Source organism: Nycticebus coucang, chromosome 4 (genome assembly GCF_027406575.1).
Source record: "Nycticebus coucang isolate mNycCou1 chromosome 4, mNycCou1.pri, whole genome shotgun sequence".
Taxonomy (NCBI): Eukaryota; Metazoa; Chordata; class Mammalia; order Primates; family Lorisidae; genus Nycticebus; species Nycticebus coucang.
The window spans coordinates 113,760,818-113,778,204 of record NC_069783.1 but is presented as its reverse complement, the minus strand read 5'-3'; the positions used below and the strand labels follow the sequence as shown (position 1 = coordinate 113,778,204).

The following is a 17,387-nucleotide window of genomic DNA, read 5'->3' as shown; positions in this document are numbered from 1 at the left end:
ATGGTGAAACAAGAGAGGCACCTGTTCAGCAGGGATGCAGATCTAATGACATGTAGATCCCTCTAGTTTTCAAAGGGTTGTGCTCCTTATAATCATGCTGAAAAGTGAGTGTTAATGCACCCATTTTTATAGAAGAAACTGAGGCCCAGAGTGATTTAAGTGATTTGCTCAAGATTGCACTAGTAATGATAAATCCAGGTCTCCTGACTTGGAAGTATTAAGTAGGTAAGTAAGTAAGAAAGTGTTAAGTTATTCTCTTTTCCCTCCTTCCCTTCAGCAGCTCTGTCTACGTTTCACTCTCTCTAAACCTCCTTACACATGTCTGCCCTCCTCACACCACTCCACTATCCAAATGACCTATCCAAATGTCCTATTTCTTAGTATCTGACTTTCCACTAGTTGACCTGGTAAACAGTTTCATGTTACCCTTTCAGTTACATGTGTTGTTGTTTTTTTTTTGTTTTTTTTTTAGAGACAGAGTCTCACCTTGTCACCCTCATTAGAGTGCCATGGCATCACAGCTCAATGCAACCTCAAACTCTTAGGCTCAAGTGATCTTCTTGCCTCAGCCTCCCAAGTAGCTGGGACTATAGGCACCTGCCACAATGCTGGGCTAGGTTTTAGAGACCAAGTCTCACTCTTGTTCAGACTGGTCTCAAACTCCTGAGCTCATGCAATCCACTCACCTCGGCCTCCCAGAGTGCTAGGATTATAGGTGTGAGACCCTGCACCCAGTCTGAGTTTATTGGGGAGAGGAAATTTGAAAACTACCTATTAGAAGATGCAAGAACCCCAGGGAAGGCCAGTGGGAGTAGAATTTTTAGCCAGATGAGCGTTGAAAGAAGTTTAGATTTCTCTGTGGAAGCTCAGCCTTTCTTGATGGTACCTAAGGTTGGGCAGTATTCTGGATATTTTCAGAGCATTTTTTCTCCATTTCTATAGGGCCACCCTAATGTTATCTCCTGCCTCTGCGTCAGTGAAGACAGGCGGTGGATTGCTACAGCAGACAAAGGGCCAGACTGCTTGATCATTATGTGGGACTCCTTCACAGGGTAGGCTTTGTGCAGTCATGTCTCCCCCACCCCAATTTCTGTAGAGAATCTGTTACTGTGACTAACCAAAGAATGAATAATACTGGTGCCTAGAAACTTGGTTTGTTCGTGTTCCAAAGTATTCAGGGGTAAGGGAGGCTGACTCATACTAACCCAGCTCATACAAGTTCAAAACACAAACCAAATGCCAAATCTGTCATTTACAATGAGAAACATTGGGCCAGGCTCAGTGGGTCACGCCTGTAATCCTAGCACTCTGGGAGGCCAAGGTGAGTGTATTCACTGATCTTACAGGTTTGAGTTTTTTGGGAATGGGGACAGAGTCTCATTTTGTCACCCTGGGTAGAGTGCTGTGGCATCACAGCTCACAGCAACTGCCAATTCTAGGGCTTAAGCAATTCTCTTGCCTCAGCCTCCCAGTAGCTGGAACTACAGGCACCCGCCACAACACCCAGCTATTTTTTTGTTATTGTTGTCATTGTTATTTTATTTATTATTATTATTATTTTTTAAGCAGGCCCTGGCTGGTTTCGAACCCACCAGCTCCAGTGCATGTGGCTGGCGCCCTACCCACTGAGCTACAGGCGCCACCTGGTATATTCAATCTTACTGCCCTATGGAGGCTTTTTTTTTTTGAGACAGAGTTTCACTTTGTTGCCCTGGGTAGAGTGATTTCCAAAGCTGCTGTGGCTCTGTATACTCTAATTCTAACATCTCCCCTCTACTTACAGACCACCATTGCCTTTTTTTTTTTTTTTTTTTTTTTTGTGGTTTTTGGCCAGGGCTGGGTTTGAACCCGCCACCTCCGGCATATGGGACCAGCGCCCTACTCCTTGAGCCACAGGCGCCGCCCACCACCATTGCCTCTTTTTTAAATCAGTAGATGTTTTGTAGAATAGTTTTGGATTTACAGAAAACTTTGATAATATAGTACAGAAGGTTTGCCTGTTATTTACATCTTCCATTAGTATGCCTATTTATTGTAATTAATAAGACAATATTGATACCTTATTATTACTTTTTTTTCCTGAGATAGTCTTACTATGTCGCCCTCCGTAGAGTGCTGTGGCTTCGTAGCTCATAGCAAACTCAAACTCTTGAGCTTAAGTGATTCTCTTGTCTCAGCCTCCCAAGTAGCTGGGACTACAGGCATCCACCACAATGCCCAGCTATTTTTTGGTTGTAGTCGTCATTGTTGTTTGGCAGACCCACCTTGGTTTCAAACCTGCCAGCTCCCATGTATGTGGCTGCTGCCCTAGCTGCTGAGCTATAGGCGCCAACCCATATTACTTTATTTTTTTTGAGACAGAGTCTCACTCTTACCCAGGCTAAAGTGGCATGGTGTCAGCCTAACTCACAACAGCCTTAAACTCCTGGGCTCAAGTGATCCTCCTGCCTCAGCCTCCCAAGTAGTTGGGACTACAGGAGCCCACCACAATGCCTGGCTAATTTTCTATTTTTAGTAGAGATGGGCTCTGGCTCTTGTTCAGTCTGGTTTTATACTCGTGAGCTCAGAGGATTCTCTCACCTCGGCTTCCTAGAGTGCTAAGATTACAGGTATGAGCCACCGCCCTTGGCCATTGATTCCTTATTATTAACATCCAGAGTTCATTTAGATTTCCTTAGCTTATCCCTCCCGTCCCTTTTTCTTTCTTTCTTCTTTTTTTTTGGTTATTGGCCGGGGCTGGGTTTGAACCCGCCACCTCTGGCATATGGGACCGGCGCCCTACTCCTTGAGCCACAGGCACCGCCCCTCACGTCCCTTTTTCATCCCAGGATCTTATCTAGGATGCCACATTAGGTTGAGCTGTGATGTCTCCTTAGGCCCCTCTTGGCTATGGCAGTTTCTCAGACTTACTTTGTGAAGATTTTAGCAGTTTTGATTTACTTTTTGAGATTTTATAGGGTGCCCTTCTATCATAATGTGTCTGATGTTTTTCTTGTGTTAAGACTGCTTTTTGACACACTCTGATGCTTGAAGAGTGAGTCCCAGTGACCTTCTTAACTTGGGTAAATGGTGAGCCCATTTTAGTCTGATATCACAGAAACCAGTCCAGGGATCTTGAGAGGCCAACAAGCTGACAGATTCTCTGGCACTGGGGCCCAGGTCCCAAAACCTAGGCTCTTCCACTCCTGTTATCTGTTCTGTAACTCATCTCTTTCCTTCCCTCCTGCTGGCGACAGATTGGATGGGAAGTCTCTCTGATTATCAAGGTTGTCATCTTTTATTGCCTTTCTTCCTAAATCTTATAATTCAGCTTTTAGGGTCCCTTTGTTAACAGTGCATCAGACAAGGAGTTGGTGAAATTTCTGTGGGCTAGAGCAGTGCTACTTGAAGTGTGGTCACAGACTGAGCTGACCTCTCAGCAGGTGCTGGCCCATGCTGAACAGGAAGTACAGAGGAAGCATTCGGGAAAGTTTACAACAAGCTGAGTTTGCTAAGGCAACCTTAAACTCTTGGGCTCAAGTGATCCTCTTGCCTCAGCCTTCCAAGTAGCTAGGACTACAGGCGCCCATCACTATGCCCAACTAATTTTTCTATTTTTAGTAGAGACAGGATCTCACTCTGCTCTTGCTCAGGCTGGTCTCAAACTCCTGAGCTCAAGCAATCCACCAACCTTAGCCTGGGATTACAGGTGTGAGCCACCACGCCCGGCCCTGCAATGATATTTTTATTTTGTGTATGCATTGGTCTGAAATGGATTCAAAATTTTTTAAAAAGTCCTTCACCACTTTGAAAAGCACTGAGCAAGAAGATACCTAGGCGCTGGGGGATGTCGTGAGGCTGAGCACATCACTTTGGGCAACAGTTCTAAAGCAGGAGGCTGGCTTATTTGCTGAGGATGTTAAAATAGGGGTTGGAATTTAAAATGTGGGGATGTGGTTTGTGTAATCAATTGAAATGCCGCAGAGGTCACTCAAAGTGAAAGGAAAGAACTGTAGGGTTTCCGGGAGGGCCTGGCTGAGGACAAAAAGCACGAGCTGGGAGTGGATGAGTCTAGTAGAGTGGATCAGTCGAGACAAAGTGTGGTGACGCTTTGTCCGGCACAGCTGGGCGGAATAGGAATGGGAATAGAAAATGTGCTTGTGGTGGCTTGCCCAGGTAGGAGAATTGGAAGGAAAAAGGGGAGGGGGCCCAGGGGACACCACAGTGACATGAAAGAGCAGCATGGCAGGGAGGAAGGTGTACGTGCAAACTCAGGCTCCTCTAGGCTTCTGTGCCATCGCCTGCTGCGTGACTTACAGACCCAGAGAAGTGTCCCCATTTGTGAAAAAAAGATAATAATATCTACTGTTTTACATGCCTTGGGGTTCTGTTACAAATTACCATAAACTGAGTGTTTTATTTATTTTATTTTATTCATTTATTTATTTATTTTTGAGACAGAGTCTTAAGCTGTTGCCCTGGGTTAAGTGCTGTAGTGTCACAGCTCACAGCAACATCAAACTCTTGGGCTTAAGCTATTCTCTTGCCTCAGCCTCCCAAGTAGCTGGGACTATAGGCGCCTGCCACAACTGTTTTTTTTTTTTTTCCTCTGGTAGAGACAGAGTCTTACTTTATTGCCCTCAGTAGAGTGCCGTGGCGTAATACAACTCACAGCAACCTCCAACTCCTGGGCTCAGGTGATTCCCTTGCCTCAGCCTCCCAAGTAGCTGGAACTACAGGTGCCCACCACAATGCCTGGCTATTTTTTTGTTGCAATTTGGCCGGGGCTGGGTTTGAATCCGCCACCCTTGGTATATGGGGCCGGTGCCCTGCCCATTGAGCCACAGTCGCTGCCCTAAAACTAGGTGTTTTAAAATAACGGAGATTTACTCTCTCATGGTTCTGGAGGCCAGAAGTCCAAAATCAATCAACAAGTTGGTTTCTTCTATGGGCCAGAAGGGAGAAGCTGTCCCAGGCCTCTCCCCTGGCTTCTGCTGGTTGCTGGTCATTTAAGCGTTTCTAGGCCTGCAGAGGGAGCACTCCAGTCTCTGCCTCTGTCTTCTTGTGGTTTTCCCTGTGTGTCTCTGTGTCTTCTCTTCTCTAGGACACCAGCCATTGGATTTAGGTCCCACCTTACCCCACTGTGACCTCATCTTAACTAATTATGTCTTACGTCCGCAAAGTTCTCAGTTTCTAGATGGTCATGAATTTGGAAAGGACACTGTTTAACCCATTGTACCTATGGCACAGCATGCTGTGAAGATGAATAGAGCACAGTACCTGGTCTGGGATAGATGCTCATACCCGGATTTTCTTTCTTAAGTCCTGGGCAGAGAGCAGTTTTGGATTCAGTGACAAGATTGTCAGACCCTCATTGGCCATGTGGGGAGGGAGGGATTGGCAAGTGAGTCCAGATGGAGAAGAAGATTAGGAAGAAGTTATGTTGAATGTTTCTGAATGGGGGACACAGAAACTGCTCTCCCCTAGGTGACTGGTGACCTTCATGGAGTCCTCACCACTCACCACTAACTGCTCAGTGGCATCTGACACTCTTCATTTCCTGTGGCTCTCTGATACCATGTACCCCTGGTTCCCATCCACTTACATCTATTCTCAGACTCTTCTCAGACTCACTCTGTCCCCAATCCTTAAACGTGGCCTATTGTTCTTCAGCCAGGAAGGAGCAGGTGCAGGATTTGAAAACACATCCACATAATCTCAAGGACTCTGTCAATGTTTTCCTCTTCTTTCTGATGAGGAAGCTGCTGGAGGATATTCTACCCGATGTTCCCTCAGACGTCTCCTGCTATCATGTTCAGAAGTTCTGCTGTGGCGACTTCCAGTAGCTTCTGAGCCATCCCCACTGCTTCTGCCTATCCTCTCTTGTTTGGGCCATTCATCAACCTCCTAATTGATCTCCCTCCCTCCCTGCAAGTTTAACCTTCCACCAATCTTAAACCCATCCACCTTGACATTGATTGCTTGTATTGTATTAAAATATATAACATAAAACTTATTTTAATAGGCTAGGCATGGTGGCTCATGCCTATAGCCCTAAAATTTTGAGATGCTGAGGCTTGAGGATAGCTTGAAGCCAGAAGTTCAAGAACAGCCTAGGTAAGAGTGAGAACTCATCTCTACAAAAAATAGAAAATTTAGTGAGGTGTTATGGCAGGTGCCTGTAGTCCTGGATATTTGGGAGGCTGGGGCAGAAGGATACCTTGAACTAGGAGTTTGAGGTTGCAGTGAGATAAGATCATGCCACTGTACTTTAGCCCAGGCAACAGAGCAAAACCTTGTTTTAAAAAAAAAAAAACAACAACAAATTATCGGGGCCAGGCATGGTGGCTCACACCTGTAATCCTAGCACTCTGGGAGGCAGAGGTGGATGGATTGCCTGAGCTCATAGATTCGAGACCAGCTTGAACCAGAGCGAGACCTTGCCTCTAAAAATAGAGGCGTTGTGGCAGGTGCATTATGGCAGGTGCCTATAGTCCCAGCTACTGGTGAGGCTGAGGCAAGAGAATCACTTAAGCTCAAGAGTTTGAGGTTGCTGGAGTTGTGATGCCACAGCACTCTACTGAGGGCAACAAAGTGAGACTCTCTCAAAAAAACCATAAATAAATTTTAAAAAATGAAAAATAGAGATATGCCTATTGTGGGCATTTCACATCAATTAATTATATAACATGCACCCTTTGTGTCTGGCTTCTTTCATTTAGATAATGTTTTCAGGGCTCACCCATGTTTAGTGTGCACAAGTATTTCATTCCTGCTCACAGGGTATCGCATTCCCTTGTATGGATATACCGCATTCTGTTCACTCACCTGTTGGTTTTTTTTACAATAGTTTTAATACATTTTAATGAAAAACTGTTACATTTAATGGAAATAATACATTATATTAGAAAACATTGACTACCATTTTCAGTCCAGTCTTCTTTGGGAATTAATTTGGTATGTTTCCTTCCAGAACATTTGCTATTTTTTGTTTTTTTGAGACAGAATCTCACTCTGTCCCCTGGGTAGAGTGCCATGATGTCATAGCTCACAGCAATCTCGCTCTTGGACTGGAGTGACCCTCTTGTCACCCACTTGCCTCAGCCTCCCAAGTAGCTGGGACTACAGGTACCCACCACAATGCCCAGCTACTTTTTCTATTTAGTAGAGATGGAGTCTCACTCTTTGTCAGGTTTGTCTTGAACTCCTTAGCTCAGGCTATCCACCCACCTCAACCTCCCAGAGTGCTAGGATTACAGGTGTGAGCCACGGTGCCTGGCCTACATTTGCTATTTTTTTAAATACATATATATAGACATCATCACGTGGTTTTTCTCCACAGCATTTTTAGTGTGATCTTTTTCCAGACATAAATCTGGTTGTGTTGCCCCTTGGAGACTGCCCATTGCCAAATCAGCCTGTTACAGAGAGAGAATACGCACTTGCATTCAGAAATGGGCACACACTTCCCCTGGAAAGTGAATTGCCCCTGCCTGCATGCTTAGCCATCCTTTGCAGCTGTTCCAGGCTTTCAGTTGCAAGTAATGTGACATCCAACTCAACTACAAGGGAATGTTATTATCTCATGCAAAAGGAAATCTACAAAGCCTCAGCAGAAGGGCAGGAGTCCTTCAAGCATGTCCCTTCTCCAAAGCCTTTGCTAACGGACCCCTTCACCAGAGCCAGCCCTGTTATAGTGCCAATCTGTGGCTTTTGACCTTTTTGAAGTTGTTTTCCTACTAGACTCAGAGCAACCTGAGGACAGTGATCTTTTTTTTTTAATTTAGAAAATAAAGCCAATTCAAAATCATTAACAATTCCTAGCACTCTGGGTGGCTGAGGCAAGTGGATTGCCTGAGGTCAGGAGTTCAAGACCAGCCTGAGCAAGAGCAAGACCCAGTTTCTAAAAAACCAGCTGGGCGTTGTGGCAGGTGCCTATAGTCCCAGTTACGTGGGAAGCAGAAGCAAGAGGAGCACTTGAGCTCAAGAGTTTGAGGTTGCTGTGAGCTATAACATAACAGCACTCTACCGAGGGTGACAAAGTGAGACTGTGTCTCAAAAAAAAAAAAAATGCAAGCGGGCGGCGCCTGTGGCTCAGTTGGTAAGGCGCCGGCCCCATATACCGAGGGTGGCGGGTTCAAACCCGGCCCCAGCCAAACTGCAACCAAAAAAAAAAAAAAAAATAGCCGGGTGTTGTGGCAGGCGCCTGTAGTCCCAGCTACTCAGGAAGCTGAGGCAAGAGAATCGCTTAAGCCCAGGAGTTGGAGGTTGCTGTGAGCTGTGTGAGGCCACGGCACTCTACCAAGGGCCATAAAGTGAGACTCTGTCTCTACAAAAAAAAAAAAAAAAAAAAAAATGCAAGCATTAACAATTGAAATGCTGTGTCAATGTGTGTTTTATGATATCTTAAATGATGGTTTTGGGACCACAAAAAGATTATTCAGAGGCTGTTTTGGTTTTAGAATCAACATTCACTTTATTTAAATGAAAAATTAAATAAACAAGACCCATGTATCTAAGAGCCTCCTTTAAGGGGTTATTTTTTATTGGAGTTTATGGCATGTGTGTAAACTATATATGCAAATAAATATATATCTAAAAAAAAATTAAGAACTGTAGTTCTTCCATAAGCTTTTCATTCAACTTAAAAATTTTACTCTATATGGGTGGCGCCTGTGGCTCGAAGGAGTAGGGCCCGGCCCCATATGCCGGAGATGGCGGGTTCAAACCCAGCCCTGGCCAGAAACTGCAAAAAAAAAAAAAAAATTTTTTTTTACTCTATAAATGTAGCATATTTTTGCAATCACCTTTGAGGATGCTTTGATTAATGTTTAGCCCTGCTTACAAATTTGGTTATTAACTCCTCTTAAACATTTAAAAACTGCATTTAGAGATTCAATGTATTCAGTTTCTTTTTAAAGTTTTTTAGTAGTCTGATTAACAAATAGATCCTTCACTAGTACTTCAGTAATTCTTGTAAATCTAGTAAATTAGCTATAAATATGGTAAATCTTAAATTCTCTTAAGTGTTTATAAACACTAATACAATTTCAATTTAAAATCACAAGTCTAAATCAACTACATATTTTATTTTATTTTATTTATTTATTTTTTTTGTGGTTTTTGGCTGGGGCTGGGTTTGAACCCGCCACCTCCGGCATATGGGACCGGCGCCCTACTCCTTGAGCCACAGGCACCACCCAACATATTTTAAATTAGAATCCACAGGGGCGGTGCCTATGGCTCAGTCGGTAAGGCACCGGCCCTATATACCAAGGGTGGCGGGTTCAAGCCCGGCCCCGGCCAAACTGCAACCAAAAATAGCCGGGCGTTGTGGCGGGCGCCTGTAGTCCCAGCTGCTCGGGAGGCTGAGGCAAGAGAATCGCTTGAGCCCAGGAGTTGGAGGTTGCTGTGAGCTGTGTGAGGCCACGGCACTCTACCAAGGGCCATAAAGTGAGACTCTGTCTCTACAAAAAGAAAAAAAAAATAAAAAATAAATTAGAATCCACAAATCTAATCTGTTAGAGACTCTGATATGTCATATTGACTTAAACACACATTCCTAAAAAATTGAAGAAATTCTCTAATCACAAATATGTAAATATGTTAATAGTAGGGCAGCATCTGTGGCTCAAAGGAGTAGGGCGCCGGTCCCATATGCCAAAGGTGGTGGGTTCAAACCCAGCCTCGGCCAAAAATAAAAAGAACTTAAAAAAAAAAATATGTTAATAGTAGAAGTCTGACTGACTTTATCTTTCCTCTATTTAATTCTGAATATCTCCAGGGATAAGATATGTTTTTCCACTAAGGATTTCATTATGTCATTCCCCCCCAATTTTTTTTTTTTTGAGACAGAGCCTCAAGCTATCACCCTGGGTAGAGTGCTGTGGCATCACAGCTCACAGCAACCTCCAACTCCTGGGCTCAAGTGATTCTCTTGCCTCCGCCTCCCAAGTAGCTGGGATTACAGGTGCCCGCCACAACGTCTGGCTATTTTTTGTTTTGTTTTGTTTTGTTTTTGGTTGCAGCCATCGTTGTTTGGCGGGCCTGGGCTGGATTCGAACCCACCAGCTCAGGTGTATGTGGCTGGTGCCTTAGCTGCCTGAGCCACAGGTGCTGAGCCTGTCCCAAGAATTTTGGCATTACCTTCCCAAGTGGATTTTTTTTCTTGAGACAGAGTCTAACTTTGTTACGCCAATAGAGTGCTGTTACATCCTAGCTCACAGCAATCTCTAACTCTTGAGCTCAAGCGATTCTCTTTCCTCAGCTTCTTAAGTAGCTGGGACCACAGGCACCTGCCACAACACCCAGCTATTTTTAGAGATGGGGTCTCACTCTAGCTCAGGCTGGTCTTGAACATGTGAGCTCAGGGGGATCCGCCCACCTCGGGCTCCCAAAGTGCTAGGACTACAGGTGTGAGCCACTATGCCCAGCTTCCCCAAGTGGATTTTTGAGGCTACTTCTCAGTGGGGTGATGTTTTTCATGTAACAGAGAACCAGAACAGCCTCAGCTGGGACACAGACTTAGTTCCAGCCAATTGGTACACTGATGTGACATCCTGATGCTTATTTATATTACCTGTTATGACAAGAACTTCAAAACAACACCACCACAACAAAAAAACCAGGAGCCACGTAGCTCATATTCTTGGTTTAAGTCTTACCGTCGCCCACTCTTCCGTCTCGTTAGAGGTCAAGTGACCCCTCCTTCCGCAGTACACCTTGCTTTCATCCTTGCTTCCATTGCTTCTTGCATTCTTTTGCTCTTTTAGATATTTAAATTGCATGTGATTAAATTCTGCATATGTTGAGGCTTATGTCTAGATCATACAATTCTAAGTTTTTCCAGTAACCCAGTACAGAAAGGTATAAATAAAAAATGAAAGTTCCTTCTTACTCAAAACCCAACACTAGAGTAACCATTGTTTATCCAGTAGTTTAGAGTCTTTCTTTTCTTCCAGAATTTTCTTTCTTTCTTTCTTTTTGAGACAAAGTCTCACTCTGTCCCCTTGGGTAGATGCACAACCTCAAACTCTTGGGCTCAAGTGATCCTCTTGCCTCTGCCTCCCGAGTATCTGGGACTACAGACACCCACCACAACACCAGGTTATTTTTAGAGACAAGTCTCACTCTTGCTCAGGCTGCTTTTGAACTCCTGAGCTCAAGCAATCCATCCTCCTCAGCCTCTCAGAGGGCTAGGATTACAGGCGCGAGCCATCACACCCAGCCTATCTTCTAGAATTTTCTGATATGTGCGCTCATGCTCTCGAGTTTTCTCTCTCTCTCTCATGTTCAAGATGGTGTTATTGTTTTGTAATTTACTTTTTTCACAAAATTTTGGTCACTTTTCTAATCTAACCCATTCTTTACCAGGCAGCATAATTTTTCATTATATGGTTATGCCTTACTATTTTTCTTTTTTTTTTTTTTTTTTTATTTTTGGCCGGGGCTGGGCTTGAACCCGCCACCTCCGGCATATGGGACCGGCGCCCTACCCATTGAGCCACAGGCGCCGCCCTATGCCTTACTATTTTTCAACAATTTGCATATAGTATATTAATGCATATTTATGTTGTTTTATTTTTGCTATCAATGACTGTGAATTTTCATTCATCTTTTGTTTAATTTTGCTGTTATTTCTCTAGGAAAAAGTCTTTTTTTTTGGTAGAGACAGAGTCTCACTGTACCGCCCTCGGGTACAGTGCCATGGCGTCACACGGCTCACAGCAACCTCTAACTCTTGGGCTTATGCGATTCTCCTGCCTCAGCCTCCCGAGCAGCTGGGACTACAGATGCCTGCCACAACGCCCGGCTATTTTTTTGTTGCAGTTTGGCGGGGGCTGGGTTTGAACCCGCCACCCTCGGCATATGGGACTGGCACCCCACTCACTGAGCCACAGGCGCCGCCCTAGGAAAAAGTCTTGGGAGTGGAATTACTGGGCCATAGAATATATGCATTGAAAATTTTAGATAGATACAGCTAAACTACTGTCTAAGAAGTAGTCTAGGAAGGTTGTGTTCATTTACACTCCCGCCTATGTAGGAGAGTCCCCATTTTCCTGAAGCTGGGCATTGTCCTCGTCATTTTTTTTCATGTTCTCATTCTTCATGCCTGTCACAGAATTGACCCCCAGTAAGGAGTGAATGAAAGACTAGAGTTCATGAGGAAAGCAAACAGCACATTGACATCCTGCCTTGAGTTGGACTTTATTTTTTTTTTTATTATTGAGGTAGAATTCACATAACATAAAATCACCCATTTTATTTTATTTTATTTTTCTTTGAGACCGAGTTTCACTCTGTTACCCTGGATAGTGTACTGTGGCATCATCGCTCACAGCAACCTCAAACTCCTAGGCTCAAGCGATCCTCTTGCTTCAGTCTCCTGAGTAGCTGGACTAAAGGCACCAGGCACTTTGCCTGGCTAGTTATTTTGTTTATTTGTTTTTGTTTTTTTCGAGACAGAGCCTCAAGCTATCGCCCTGGGTAGAGTGCTATGGCATCACAGCTCACAGCAACCTCCAGCTCCTGAGCTTAAGCAATTCTCTTGCCTCAGCCTCCCAAGTAGCTGGGACTATAGGTGCCCGCCACAACGCCCGGCCATTTTTTGGTTGTAGTTATAATTGTTGCTTGGCAGCCCCAGGCTGGATTCAAACCCACCAGCTCTGGTGTATGTGGCTGGCGCCTTAGCCGCTTTAGCTACAGGTGCCGAGCCTAGTTTTTTTATTTTTAGTAGAGACAGGGCCTTACTCTTGCTCAGGCTGGTCTCAAACTACTGAGCTCAAGCAATCCACCCACCTTAGCCTTCCAGAGCCCTAGGATTACAGATGTGAGCCACTGCACCTGGCCTAAAATCAACCATTTGAAGGGGTACAGTTCAGTGGCATTTAGTATGTGTGTCCTGTTGTTGTGCGGCCATCCCCTCTATTTCCAAAACATTTTCTTTTTTTTTTTTTTTTTAGAGACAGAGTCTTACTTTATGGCCCTCAGTAGAGGTGCTGTGGCCTCACACAGCTCACAGCAACCTCCAACTCCTGGGCTTCAGTGATTCTCTTGCCTCAGCCTCCCAAGTAGCTGGGACTACAGGTGCCCGCCACAACGCCCGGCTATTTTCTGGTTGCAGTTTGGCCGGGGCCGGGTTTGAACCCGTCACCCTCGGTATATGGGGCTGGCGCCCTATGGACTGAGCCACAGGCGCCGCCCCCAAAACATTTTCATGATCCCCAAAGGACTCTCTGTACCCATCATCAGCCACTCCCCATTTCTTTCTCCCTCTACCTTCTGGCAACCACCAATCTACTTTCTGTCTCTATGGATTTGTCTACTCTAAATAATTCATATTGAACTATACAATTTGTGGCCTTTTGGTGTCTGGCTTCCTTCACTCAACATCACGTTTTTGTTTTTGTTTTTGTTTGTAGAGACAGAGTCTCACTTAACCACCCTGGGTAGAGTGCCATGATGTCACAGGACTCACAGCAACCTCCAGCTGTGAGTGATTCTCCAGCTTTTGTGATTCTCCTGACTCAGCTTCCCGAGCAGCTGGGACTACAGGCGCCCGCCACAGTGCCCAGCTATTTTTTGGTTGCAGTTCAGCTGGGGCTGGGTTTGAACCCGCCACCCTTGGTATATGGGGCTGGCGCCCTACTCACTGAGCCACAGGCGCCACCCTCAACATCACGTTTTTGAGGCTCATTCATGTTGTAGTTCATGTTAGTGCTTTATTCCTCTTTATGGCCAAATAATATTTCATTGTACAGATATGCCACATTTTGTTATGTTTTCGGAAGGTTTGAGCTGAGCTCCGACTTGCCCCAGTCCCCTCTGGGAAATTAGGGATACCTCCTTGTCCTGTTTCTTTTTTTTACAGTATTCCTGTACACACAATATTCGACAGCTGCCCAGAAGGGAATGGCATCAGGGCAATAGCCATGACACGTGACTCCAAATATCTGGCAACCATCTCAGATGCTGAAGTCCAGGTAAAACCCTTAGGGTCAGCCTCATTAAGCTAGCCAGCAAGAGTGTCCCTTAGGCAGCTCTGCTCAGTCTGCATGACATCAGTGACATCAGAAGACGAGACTCCACAGAATAGAATCAAGGCCTCTCTACTTGTGGTTTAGCTGGTGGTACTTTGCTTAGTTACTTGAAGTTGCAGGGCCCCCACAGGAGGTATTGGTTACTTCAGCAGCCTTCAGAGACCTTTTCATGCCCCTCTGTCTGCCATCATTTACAGAAAGTGTGCATCTGGAAGTGGACTTTGGCGGTGGAAGTACCAGCATATACTCTCGAACTCCCCAAAGAGTATGGTCTTCAGGTGAGTTCAATTTGAGCCTGTATAAATATCAACCTAAAATTACAGTGATGCCAGATCAAAACCTACTTTTTGGACCAGGTGTGGTGGTTCACGCCTATAATCCTAGCACTCTGGGAGGCCGAGGCAGGTGGATTGCCTGAGCAAGAGCAAGACCCGTCTCTAAAAATAGCTGGGCATTGGGGTAGGCACTTGTAGTCCCAGCTACTCAGACTGCAAGCCAAGTATTCTCTGAAGCAAGAGGATAGTCTGAGCCCAAGAGTTTGAGGTTGCTGTGAGCTCTGACACTACAGCACTCTACCAAGGGCGACAAAGTGAGACTCTGTCTCAAAGAAAACAAAAACAAGGGCGGTGCCTGTGGCTCAGTCGGTAAGGCACCGGCCCCATATACCGAGGGTGACGGGTTCAAACCCGGCCCTGGCCAAACTGCAACCAAAAAATAGCCGGGCGTTGTGGCGGGCGCCTGTAGTCCCAGCTACTCAGGAGGCTGAGGCAAGAGAATCGCTTAAGCCCAGGAGTTGGAGGTTGCTGTGAGCTGTGTGAGGCCACGGCACTCTACCGAGGGCCGTAAAGTGAGACTCTGTCTCTACAAAAAAAAAAAAAAATTCTAGTTTTCGTTTCAGTGGAGTTGTATTATAGTGCAGTAGAAAAAACACTGTCATATCCCTGAATCTCATTTTATCTTTGATAATAATAGCTAATACTTTTCTGACACTTATTATGTGTCAGATTCTGCTAAATTCTTTTTTTTTTTTTTTTTTTTTTCAGTTTTGGTCGGGCTCGATTTCAACCTGCCACCTCCAGGATATGGGGCCGGCACCCTACTCCTTTGAGCCACAGGCACCACCCCCTCTGCTAAATTCTTTACTTGCATTATCTTACATAATCCATGCAAACGTGCCAGCAAGAAGATATTAGTATCTGTGAAATACTATTATTAATTATTAAAAAATTTGTCTGAAATGACCTACTAGCCCCCTTTGTTATTCAAGAAGCATCCTCTTACCTGCTTCTAACTGACTTATGAGGCATATAGAGAAAATTATCATTCTCAATTTACATGAGGTGACTTGCCAAGAACACTGAGAAAGTTTGTACCAGGTCTCTTGATTTCGTGCGTCACGGCCGTTCTATGTTGTCTCATTCATCCTTGTGCCCTTCTTTCACTGTGTAATTATTGAGTGCCTCCTCTGTGCCAGGCACTGAGATAAGTACATACTTGGCTTGCAGATCTAAAACCCCAGCAGACGGGCGGCGCCTGTGGCTCAGTGAGTAGGGCGCCAGCCCCATATGCCGAGGGTGGCGGGTTCAAACCCAGCCCCGGCCAAACTGCAACAAAAAAATAGCCGGGCGTTGTGGCGGGCGCCTGTAGTCCCAGCTGCTCGGGAGGCTGAGGCAAGAGAATTGTGTAAGCCCAAGGGTTAAGAGGTTGCTGTGAGCCGTGTGACGCCACGGCACTCTACCCGAGGGCGGTACAGTGAGACTCAGTCTCTACAAAAAAAAAAAAAAAAAACCCAGCAGACAGTTTGGGTAACTACACGCAGCCTTATGCCTGTCTTCTCTCCTTTCCTCACAATGGTCCTCCTGCTCTTGAAAAAAGTTTTTCTTCTTAAAGTTGCACTAATAAGTAGCCACCAACCACATGGCTATTTAGGATGTATCTCTCCTATTGCTGAAAAAATACCTTTAGGATTTTGATGGAGATTGCATTGAATCTGTAGATCCCTTTGGGTAGTATCATTCTTTTCACAATTCATGAGCACAGGATATCTTGCTATTTATTTGGATCTTCTTTAATTTCTTTTTTTTTGCCTGGCCGCCCCCGCCGCGGTTCGCGGGCGATCTTCTTTAATTTCTTTCAGCAATGTTTTGTAATTTTCAGGGTATACATCTCTCACTTCTTTGGTTAAATTTATTCCTAAGTATTTTGTTGTTTTTATGATGCAAATGTAAATGGAATTGTTTTCTTAATTTCCTGTTTAGATTGTTTATGCTAGTGTACAGAACAGCAGCTGCTTTTTATTTATTTATTTATTTTTGAAACAGTCTCACTCTGTCGCTCTGGATAGAGTGCCATGGCATCATCATAGCTCACAGCAACCTCAGTCTCTTGGGCTCAAACAATCCTCTTGCTTTAGCCTTCCAAGTACCTGGGACTCAGGCTCCTGGATAGTTTTTCTATTTTTAGTTGGGTCTTAACTCTTGCTCAGGGTGGTCTCGAACTCCTGAACTCAAGCAATCCACCAGCCTTGGCCTCCCAGAGCACTAGGATTATAAGCCACTGCACCCAGCCCAGGCTGGGGTGTAGGAGCCCAATCGTAGATTATTGCAGCCTCCAACTCCTGGTCACAAAGGATCTTCCCACCTCAGCCTCTAGAGTAGCTGAGACTACAGGTACATACCATTATGCCTGACTAATCTTCTTTTTACTATTTTTGTAGATATGGTATCTCACTATGTTTCCCAGTCTGGTTTTGAACTCCTAGACTCCAGCAATCCTCCTGCCTGGGCCTCTCAAAATGCATGAACCACTGTGCTTGGCTGCAGCTGATTTTTGTGTGTTGGTTTTGTATTCTGCAACTTTGCCAAATACATGCGACTGTTTAAATTTAAATCAATTAAAATGGAATTAAATTACAAATTTGGTTCCTCAGTTTTGCTGGCCACATTTCAAGTGCTTATTAGCCACATGTGGCTGTTGGCTACTGTTGACAGCACAGAGTATAGAACATATCCATCCTCAGGTTTCAGCAAGTTCTATCAGACAATGCTGCAAAAACACCCCAACTCTGGATAAACCGGCTATCAGCCTGCTCTGTATGCACAGCTGTAGCTGGGTACTGAAAGCTAAAGGGACCACCCAGGGCCAGGTACAATGGCTCACACCTGTAATCCTAGCACTCTGGGAGGCTGAGGCGGGTGGATTGCTTGAGCTCACAAGTTCAAGACCAGCCTGAGCAAGAACAAGACCCCTGTCTCTACTAAAAATAAAAAAAAACTAGCCGGAATAAAGGCACATGGTTGTAGTCTCAGCTTCTCAGGAGGCTGAAGCAAGAGGATTGCTCAAGCCCAGGATTTTGAGGTTCTGTGAACT

General features: G+C 44.9%; 1 protein-coding gene across 1 annotated transcript in view; it reads left to right on the top strand.

Moving 5' to 3' along the window:
- Positions 1-17,387, top strand: part of CFAP251 (cilia and flagella associated protein 251) — an 84,285-nt gene that overhangs the window by 13,300 nt on the left and 53,598 nt on the right. The window contains exons 5-7 of the mRNA XM_053587007.1: positions 943-1,052; positions 13,850-13,961; positions 14,216-14,296. Coding sequence (XP_053442982.1) covers positions 943-1,052; positions 13,850-13,961; positions 14,216-14,296 — 303 coding nt within the window. The remainder of the gene's footprint in view (positions 1-942; positions 1,053-13,849; positions 13,962-14,215; positions 14,297-17,387) is intronic.